Below are 10,383 nucleotides of genomic sequence, written 5' to 3'. Positions count from 1 at the left end.
CACCTTGATATTATTTCACGGAGGTTGATGCCTTCTGCCCCACACTCTCGGCGGCTCTGAAAAAGAAGTTTCCCTGGATTTGGAACTGGTTCTCAGCCCCATACTTCATCTCATTTTTCTTTTTCTAAGTAGGTTCCAAAGTTGATTCTTAAAGTCTTGGGGTATGCCATGACTTTGGCCCAGACAGGTTTGTCCTCCGTGACAGAATTGTCAGGTGAGGATTGTTTAATACATCTTTTTTCATCCACTGATTGTAGCCAGGGATTATTTAGGCTGAATTCAAATTCACAGACATTCTTTTGTCATCTGGATTGTTGTTCTCCTGCATTTAACTTATGTAAATGGTGTTCTTTTCAGAAGAGCTAGAAGAATTGGACAGTCCTTTTTAACACATTCTGTGTTACACGGCCATCTCGCTCTACGGAAATGCTTTTATTTCAACTGGCTGGAAAGAAAAACCTCCCTAACTTTGAAGTGTTTTTTATTGCATTGAAAAGAGAGAAAGAGAGACTGTCAAATCCCATTTCATTTTTTAAAGCTAACTGTAAAGTTTTAATTAGGTCCTCTGAACAAAGATTCCGAGATGCTTCATGTTTAAGAGTTAGCGATAGTATACGAGCTGCCGACTTCCATCATTAAGTTCAGTTGACAAAGGCCAATGCAACTTTTTCTTTGTAACTTTGTAACCATTTATGTTTGAGGTGAAGATGTTAATATGGAAATTCTGCGAGCTGGGAATGAGTACAAAATATCATTGTAATTTATGACCTTTCATCTAAGGCCAAATGTAAAGGCAATCACAACTGTTCTATATCTCAAGGCCAGCACATAGCAGATGTATGAAATTTGGAAGTGTTAGACATAAACTTTTATTACCAAATTATAAATAATTTCTACCACTTACAATGTTCACCTTTCAAGTTCATCTTGATTAAAACACAAGGGCAGCATCTCACTGACTTCAGTGAGTTGCACAGCTGGAAAAACTCTCTCTGCACTATGAAAGGATAAAGCAATACAGTATTTAAAAGAATCTACTCATAGCAATGCACACAACGTTTTAGATTTAAATCCTTTTTCATCTAGATGACCGAAACAACAACAAAAAAAAGAGAATCATTAAACAATGAGGTCTGAATTTTATTTTCATTCTTGAAGCTTTGAATTCTGTAAGCAATCCGCTGGATGTGGATTACTTAAATCCTTTGAAGACCACCTTCCTGAGGTCATTTGGATTTCATCACTCAGGAAATAAAGCATTCTTTAGGTTGTGTGTTAACAGATGTGATTACATAATCTTTCTGAATCTACAAGATAGGAATTTTCTTTCCAGGTCAAATCCCACTACACCAAAGTGCTCGTAAATGTGTGTCTTATTGCATGAAGGTTAATTTACCCCTAAGAACAGCATGTGAGATTGTTTAGAGACCTATGGCAATCCTGGAAAAATTAACAGATTTGGATTCATGACTTGGCCACAGAGCATGGAAGCGGCGAGCTAACGGTATGAAACTTGGCCATTTTGATTACTGTATTACAGAATAGATACATTTGTAAGCTTAGTAATGGTATTAAGAAGGAAATTAGGAGGATTTGGGTGGCTGGCATCAAACACCCAAAAAACAAACCTGGCACCCACCTGACACGGTGCGGCCTGCTCCCCGTGGTGCCCGCTGCGTCAGGCTGTGGTGAGGCATGGCTGCCCGACTGTGGCCGGTCTTCAGCCCCAGGATGAAGGCCTCCTGGCCTGAGATTTGGGCTATTTTTCTTTATTTTGGGCTGTGCGTGGGGGAGATGTGACTGCAATTGTATTTAAAAAGAGAAGACAACCAAGGGAGAACGCTTGGCCATGCTCTGAAGAAAATTTTTTTCCCTGTTCTGAAGAGCACGTTTTCTGGAGCACATTTTCCCTCTATTACAAAAATTAATATTTTTTTATCAATAATGGAAGAATAAAGTAAAAAAAGAGTCCAGATGCTTTCACAGATGGTTAACTCCTGTCACGCTACCAAACTCCTAAAAACCACGGTGTTTTGTTTGCTTGTGGGTTTTTAATTAATTATTACTATTATTTTATTATTTATTATTATTATCATTATTAATCTTGTTGAAGAACTTGGGACAGTTCCTAAATTTGGGGATCAGCCAAACCCCCCGCGGGGTCCTTCGGGGCGGGCCGGCTGCCGCCTTGGCCCGGGCGGCGCTGCGCGCCCGGCGCGGTTTGTCCCTGCCGGCGCGCCGTAGCGGGGCCGCCTGCATTGGCCGCGAGCGGGCCGGGGCGCGCGCAGGCGGCGGCGGCGGGTGAGCGGCGGCGCCCAACGGCCGCGGGGCCCAACGGTCGCCGGGCAACGGCCGCGGGCTAACGGCCGGGCCGTGACAGGGCCGGGCGGGAGGGAGGGCTGGCCGCCCTGGGGAGGCTCCTTGCCGAGCGGGAGCTGAGCGCTGCGGCTCCGGGAGCGGCTCTAGCGGCTCTTCGGCCGCCCGGGTGTTGCGTTGAGCGCCGGGGAGTGCCCGCCCGCCCCGAGCGGCGCTCACCCGCTGCTCGCTCTCTCCCCAGTTTCCCGGGGAGCCCAAGATGAGCCTGCGGAAGCAAACCCCCAGTGACTTCCTGAAGCAGATCATCGGGAGGCCCGTGGTTGTGAAGCTGAATTCCGGAGTGGATTACCGAGGTAAGCTCGCGCCCTGTCCCTCACAGCAAGCCTGCGATCCCCTTGTTCGGGGAGTCTGGAGCCTCTCAAAAAGCAACACAAGTGAGCTAGCGTCTTGGTGTACGTGCACATGGACCTCAGAGTGGTGACAGTAAGGAAATCAGCTCTGGAGAAACTGATGGAGAGGAGGTTAACGGTGGATTTACAGATTAAAAATACCTATCTAAGTCATTACAACCCTTAGCCACAGTGACTGACTGCAGTCGCAGGATGAGTCTGAGTTTCTAAATTGAGTTTTGTGGAGATTGGTTTGAATTACAGCTCCTGAAATGGTCAGGCCACTCTTCAGTGCGCTGACAGCATGCCTTTTTGAAGCTACCCCTTTTCTTTATCTTCATGTTCTACAACTCCTAGCACAGACCTTGGTCCAGAAAAGCTTCAAACAATAAACTGTGCTATCAGGAAGTACATGAGGGACAAAATAGAATTAGTTGTGTGCTTGGTTAAACAACTCCTAGACTTGTGTTGGATCAAGACACACAGGGATACAGAAGAGAGCTTAGTGTGTTCTTTGCACCTGTGTGCCCAGTGTTTTTTAACACAGTCCAGCAGTTTTATTCCAGAACTCTTTGGCTGATCTGCATCCTGCACACATGCACTGTGTGCAGGATTATAGGGCGTTTGTTTTTTAAGCAGTAAGTTATACTTCTGTTAAGTGAAGTGGCCTGGTCATACTCCCCTTAGGCTAAGACTATCAGCCTGCCAATTTTTCCCCAGTAGTATCCAAACATAACTAAAACTATCATAATCTCCTGTTGAACACAAGCTAGGCATTTTATTCTAGAATGATTTAAACGTTACTGTTGTGCCAGAGATACCTATTTCTGGTAGGTTTAATTCAGTTGGTGTTGTGGTTTAACCCGGCTGGCAGCTAAACACCACACAGCCGTTCGCTCACCCTCCCCCCTCCCTCTCTGGGATGGGGGAGAGAAACGGGAAAGTGAAGCCGGTGAGTTGAGATAAAGACAGTTTATTAAGACAGGAATATAATAATAACAATAATAATAATAATAGTGATAATGATAATAGTATTAATAATAATAATGTGTAAGAAAACAAGTGATGCACAATGCAATTGCTCACCACCCGCTGACCGATGCCCAGCCCAGCCCCGAGCAGCCGGCCCCCCACCCTGGCCAGCCACCCCTATATATTGTTTAGCATGACGTCAGATGGTATGGAATACCCCTTTGGCCAGTTTGGGTCAGCTGTCCTGGGTCTGTCCCCTCCCAGCTCCTGCTGCACCCCCAGCCTGCTCGCTGGCAGGACAGAGCGAGAAGCCGAAAAGTCCTTGGCCTGGTGTAAGCACTGCTCTGCAACAATTGAAACATCAGCATGTTATCAGCGCTCTTCTCATCCTAATCCAAAACATAGCACCCTACCAGCTACTAGGAGGAAAAATTAACTCTGTCCTAACTGGAACCAGGACAGTTGGCTAAGCTTAGCGCTTGTGAGACAAGACTTGTTTGTCCTGTGACAAGGAGTCTTTGCATTCTGACAGTTTCAAATTCTTGTTCACTGACAGGGCAAGCAGTGCCTTATTATCCCTTCCTGTCCCTCTTTAGTGTCTCTCAGCTGATGAAATTTGCAATCTGTTATTTCTTTGGAGATCCACATGGTTTGAGCATGTCAGGTGGGGTTGGTAGCTGAAAAACATCACTGCTTCTCATCTGTCTTTGGCCTCTGTAAATTCATTCTTGCAGGATTATGTAGTGACAGCTCATTAAAGTTAATTAAAGCAAGTCATCATCACTTGCCTAAATGTACATGCAAGGTGTTTTTTGATGTACTTCCTGTTTTCCATAAGAACACTGGTACCTTTTACTCATTAAGATACATTTGTAACCTGCCCCCTTAGCTAGGCCCGGAACTCTGCTAGTTTAATATGCCTACAATCAGACCTACAAGGAGCTTAAAGACACTTTGTGAGCGGTCAGTTTTTCCCCTTTTGCGTGGAAACAGAAAAGAAAAACACACAGGAGAATAACAATCCTCAAACCATTACAAGTTGGCAGAAAAAACTAAATTCCTAATTATTTAATGGAAGATATTACAGTAACAGTTCTGGAAAATGAGAACATGCCCTAGAGGAAGAGTCTCAGACTGGAGTTTTCTCCCCCTTCTCAATACAGCCAAGGTACTATAATTCCTGAGTTTTAATGCCAGGTAAATAAATGAGGTTCTTAATTTTAGTAGTGGCAGTAATTTTAGTAGTAGTGTCTGTGCAGCAGTGAAGTTGGGAAAACGCACAGGCAAGACTGAGGTAAGAACAGCTTGTTAGAAGTTGTTTCATGTACACACACACACAAAAAAAATCAGATTGCATTCTCTGAGCAATTCTTTACATCTGTTAATTCCCACATTTGGTTTGTTACACAAACGGTCTGTTCATTAGCTAAGTTAAATTTAGCTCTGGCCATAGTGGTGGGTGTAGATCCCGAGGAGTGATTATGAATAAAAATGCCATCATACTGCCGGCACAGTGCAAGTACTGTGTGAACAAGGTGCAGCCTGAACAGCGGCTATGAGAAGTCAGAACATAAGAACTTCTAAAGGCAGTGCTACTCTAATGCATATTTTCCTGATAAAGAAACCATCTAATATAGCAGATTTTTTCATGCTGTGCATTAATTAAACAGTGTAATTTTATTTTTGTGGGAAGATGTCAGTGTCATTTGGAAACCCCTTGCCTGTTGAAAATGACTTAGATTTGCTCACACAAAAACAGATTGGCAGCCCACATTATTCTGGGTCTGTAAGCATAAAAACCAATCTGAAAAATGCGTATGGTGTCCCATCCTTGAGAGGTTTTAATTAAACTTAGTAGTCTTGTTCTTAGGTTACCCTGTTACACTTAATGTCACAGGTTCTTCTCAGGAATAAAACACAAGCAAGAAGGGACAACTAAACTTTCAGAGTGGAGGTTGTTGATCTTTTGAAAGTCGTGCCTCAATGACTCCCCCCACATCCTTATATCAACTGATAAAGTTGCTGCTAGACAACCTGAGGTTCCTTACTCACAGCTTAGTTCTTTTAAGAATACTGTGATCCACTGACTCACCTGCAAGCTTGGGCTTTTAGTTTGTTGTGAAGAGTTTTTTTTTTCCTCCCTCTACTGTTCAAATGCAATGCATTTTTATTTCTTTAAAAATAAGTTTAAGCTGATTCACTGTTAAACTGTCACTGTCTTCAGGTGTCCTGGCTTGCCTGGATGGGTATATGAATATAGCTCTGGAACAGACAGAAGAATACGTAAATGGACAATTAAAGAACAAGTATGGTGACGCCTTTATCCGAGGAAATAATGGTAACTCCTCCTCCCTGTGTTATTGCTCAGTAAAAGAATGGTATTTTACTTCTGCATTTGAGGTGTGACTGAGGTGTTAGCAGGTTCCCTTAAGAATGTTACTTTCATACTTCCTTGGAAACCTTAATATGTTTACTTTTTATAGCGCCCCTTTTCAGGGTCTGTGCTTTTCCTCATTCTTGTTGCCCTTTTTGCCTCTGAACTCAAGAGGTCTTTTGGAGAAGCGTGCTCTTTTCTATCCACTCATAGACCTCAAGTTCCTATCACTTGACAGGTTTACTTTTGCACTTGCTGCCTGCCAAGGTGGGCTCTCCTCCACAGGAGGTTCTGTGTTTTGCTAGGTAAACTGCTGGGTGCATGGATGATACAATACACAGAGACAGCACTGCGTTCCTAAGGTGTGAATGCCCCAGCCCGAAGAACAGACCTGGATGAGTGGTGTTCATTAGTACTGGAGGCTATTTTTGTAGTACAGATTCTGTGATCAGTCAAGAAAAATCACTTGCCCTTTGCTATTGAACCTTCAACTGTCCCAGTGCAGTACGTGAATTTTAGTGCGCTGCAAGGACAGTTAGCATCCTTCCCCCTGCAAGAGACTTGCTTTTAATCATAGGCTGATGGTGTCCCAGGCTCCTGGAATGATGCTGTGGTATCAGTGAGGCTGTAGCAGCAGGACATGCCAGGGAGAATATCTAAAAATATAAAAGGTTCAAAAGCCAGATGTGAAGAGACTAGTAGAAAAGGTAAATTAAGCAGAGTTTGACTAAGCAGAAAAGAAAGTGCAAGCCAGGAAAGGGAATGGAAAGAAACAAGAACTGAATCTCCCGTTACATGAAGAGTCAAGGAGACCGTGGAACCAGCATGAAAGATTCTGTTCTGTTTTGGGAGGAGAAACAATCCTTGAGCAAGGCCAAGTGTTTTTTTTGCAAGGAATTTAGCTTATTATGCTAAGAAGTACTGTGACACTGCAGCTGGACAATCAATTATGGAAATAAGAATTTATTATAAAAGTTAATAACAATTGGATAAGAGGGAGGAAAATGAAGTACAGGCTGGGCAGAGAGCTTAAGATATCCCAGCTTTAGGAGCACAATACAATTTCATGTTGTGGGCATTCAAAATACAGTTTGCATAGTCCCACTCTCAGGTAAAAAATATTCCTAAGTGCCTGGGAAACATTGCCTCACATGGTGCTCTGGTATCACCAGCCAAGTAGGTAAGAGATGTCTGCTGTCGCATGGGTAATTAGCTTTGCCAGAAGTGCTTGGGATTTCAGCTCTTGTTGAAAGACCGTAACATTCACGTCTAACACCCTTGATTCTGCTGCTTAAAGATTTTCTCCTCAGTAATGCTGCAGGGTAGCTGGGTTTATTCTCATCTGCTGGAGTGTACAGTTTGGCTGTGAATATAATACTGAGCCAAGTTAGTACATAATGTGTAAATGTAATAATGTTTCTTGAAACTTGAAAGTTTCTGACTTTGTTCATGCTGAAGGGGATTCATTACAGTTATTTGACAAGCCATGGAACTAAGATGTTTTAAATAAACAGTCTCCTGCACGTTATTTACCAGAGCCCTCTTATGTGTGCCGCTTTCTCGTTTTCACAGTATTGTACATAAGCACGCAGAAGAGAAGGATGTGAAGATGCCAGAAGGAGGCTGATTTGTACTTGTGAACCTTTCCAAAGGGACGAGACGGATTTGATTTGTAGTTAATAACTCACAAGTGAAATACACAAGTGTTTAAATATTTTTTTAAATAAATGTAAACCACTCTAAGCTTCCTGAATGTTTTTGTTTCAAAACACTGCTTTTGTTCCACTGTACAGAAAAAAATAAAGATGAAGCATGTAACAGTACCACAAGACTAATTCAAAGCAACAGCTCATTTGGTTACACTAACAGTCACAGAAATACTGATGGGAGGTAAGCAGGTGTAGAATCACAGCCATGCAATCATGGCAAAACAATCGTTTAACTGATGTTAGGAAGGAAAAAGAATCTGGTGACAGTGACCTGTCTTTTTTGGAAGAGATTCAGCTTTAAATGCCAAACTGTAGCAAGAGTCATTGGGTAAAAAGTTCAGCTACTGACTGTTAAATTACCCGAAACATCTTGAATTGTGGATTGGAATCAAGGGATGCAACAGTGACACTTCAACAATTAGGGGTGGGGAAAGAATTGAGTCAAATGGAAGAAAAACCCTAAGGGGTAGCACTGCACCCGCTGTGGAAGTCAGTCACCAGTGAAAAGCTCTCAGCTGGTAACCCAGCACAGCCAGCAGCCACTTCACCTCCCACCTCCGTACTCCCCTCCCTCCCCCGACTGCAGGTACCTTTGTGTTTGTAAAGAGATGCAAAACCAAAACAAAGGAGTTCTTCAATAAAAAGCAATTTAAGCTATTATTTAAAGCTACTCCTCAAAACAGACTAGAAATCTAAAAGCTTTTGCTAACATATCACACGGATTCTGTTCAGATAGCTTGCGCTTTTTCTCTCAACACCATCCATACATTCTCTTTTCTTTATGTGCTAGCCAGAAATGTGAAAAAAATATACTGAGCTCATAGCATGGGGTATGTGTAAGGGAAAGAGAAATATCTCCGCAGGCAGTGAAGTCAGAACTTGTTTGTTTACATTCTGCAGCAACCCTCCCAGTTAATCAAAGACAAGCAAGTAAATCCAGCTCAGTTTTAGATAGGTACTTGCATCAATTTATAAAATCCTTTTACTTGCAGTCAGACAAGAAATATATATGAAGGTTCAGGTGTTTCTTAGTCTGACCATTACCACACTTAACATCCAGATTTTTTCAGAACACTTTCTTGTTTCTCAGAACAAGGCTATAATTTAGGGTACTGTGCCTCATGGTGAGGTTACTTAGCTTTTTTTCTTTTTTAAATGAGTTTTTTGAAGCCCTCCTTTATTCTCTGAGCTGCTTACAGTGCCTCCAAGAATAAGAAAATACTTTGAACTGTGGATGGATGAACACAAGACAATTGTGTTAGTGTAACATTGCCCCATTCTTTTCAAGTACCAGTAACTCTGATGCAAGTAGGGAGCAGTAACATTTCAATTATACAAGGCAGAAAATGTAAGTTGCTTTTCTAAAAAAAAAAAAAGAGTGTCAGGGAATAATTCCAAATTATTTTGCAATTAATAGTTAACCTTTCTACAATAAAGACTTCAGAAGCCACTACAGAACACACAAATAGAGATGCTACTTTATAAAATGCTTCAATAATTTATCATTCTTTGACAAGGGCTTGAAAATGGTCCAGAATGTGAGTACAAATCACCAGCTTGCTCTTCTGTAAGTGACTTCTAAAAAAAGAAAGATGTGCTCCAAGTGAAGCACGCAGTTGCTCATTTGTTTTGTCGTCTTTATACAGCTGGCAGGTTACTGTACTTTTTCAGTCCCTGAGACTTGTTTTATTTTTTTATTATTATTCCTCCTCTACCTACCCAGCTGTAGCAATACATTTTGTATAGACTTTATTCTCAAGTGTTTGCATCTCTAACTTGATCGCTGCAGTTCTGTTTCTAAATGGCTAATTATGGAACAACTTTCAATTGTGATTGGCTACTTCAAAAGGCAGTGCATGATCTAATCACAAATTAAACGCCAACTTTGGAAAAGACTGTTTAAATACTGAGATTTTAATGTGTTTTAGATTATGAAGTCACAATTTGCTACGTGAGATTGATAAAATTTGCATTAAAGAAGAGCTGTTGCAATCCATATTCAAGTTTTAAAATAAGTTAATTAAATGTTTAAGTCCCACAATCACTGGCCTTCATGTACATTTTTCAAGATTTTCCTCTTAATTCAAGCTTCAGACCCTGTGTTGAAGTCAAGCGAACATTTAAGCCTTATTTCAATTAAGCGTTCCAATGTTTGTTTTGAGCTGGATACAACATTCATCGTGGTTTTATCTTACTTATCTTTATTTTACTTATCTTTTAGATTTTGTTTTGACTTACTGTGTTATATGTGACAACATACCAGCTACAAGTAAATCAGATGCTGGACAGTCAGCTTTCAGAGTAGCACATGGAATGCTATCCAAAGTTTAAGGCGATCTTTCTCATGATGTACGCATATAAACACAGTAGAACTAAGTATTTCACAAACTCTTGATGCTTAGAAATCACTCAGCCAAGTTTATAAAATCCTTACCCCACTGGGAGAAGAGCCACCAACAACTTGATGCATCTTCTGTACTCTTACAACTATAAGCGTATCTTCATGCAGACATTATCGGGTAGTAATACTTACGACCTTCATTTTACCTAATTTACTACGTCCTGCTGCTATTTCCCTAGCAGCTGGATGTCAAACTTTCCTTGAGTGACTTACACGTGCTTG

At 41.6% G+C, this 10,383-nt stretch overlaps 1 protein-coding gene across 2 annotated transcripts; it reads left to right on the top strand.

The window, feature by feature from the left end:
- Window positions 1-2,155: 2,155 nt before the first annotated feature.
- LSM6 (LSM6 homolog, U6 small nuclear RNA and mRNA degradation associated) lies at window positions 2,156-7,876 on the top strand. Of its 2 annotated transcripts, XM_080588711.1 has the most exons (4): window positions 2,156-2,301; window positions 2,558-2,669; window positions 5,902-6,015; window positions 7,624-7,876. In XM_080588711.1, the coding sequence occupies exons 2-4, from the start codon at window positions 2,576-2,578 to the stop codon at window positions 7,656-7,658; spliced, it is 243 nt and encodes an 80-aa protein (XP_080444837.1). In that variant the 5' UTR covers window positions 2,156-2,301; window positions 2,558-2,575; the 3' UTR covers window positions 7,659-7,876. The 2 variants fall into 2 exon arrangements, with proteins under 2 accessions (XP_080444837.1, XP_080444838.1); XM_080588712.1 differs by lacking the exon at window positions 2,156-2,301 and having other exon boundaries at window positions 2,302-2,669.
- The last annotated feature ends 2,507 nt before the right edge of the window (window positions 7,877-10,383 follow it).

This window comes from Anser brachyrhynchus (genome assembly GCF_964034855.1).
Source record: "Anser brachyrhynchus genome assembly, chromosome: 4".
NCBI classification, from domain to species: Eukaryota; Metazoa; Chordata; class Aves; order Anseriformes; family Anatidae; genus Anser; species Anser brachyrhynchus.
This window is presented reverse-complemented; position numbering and strand designations above follow the sequence as displayed.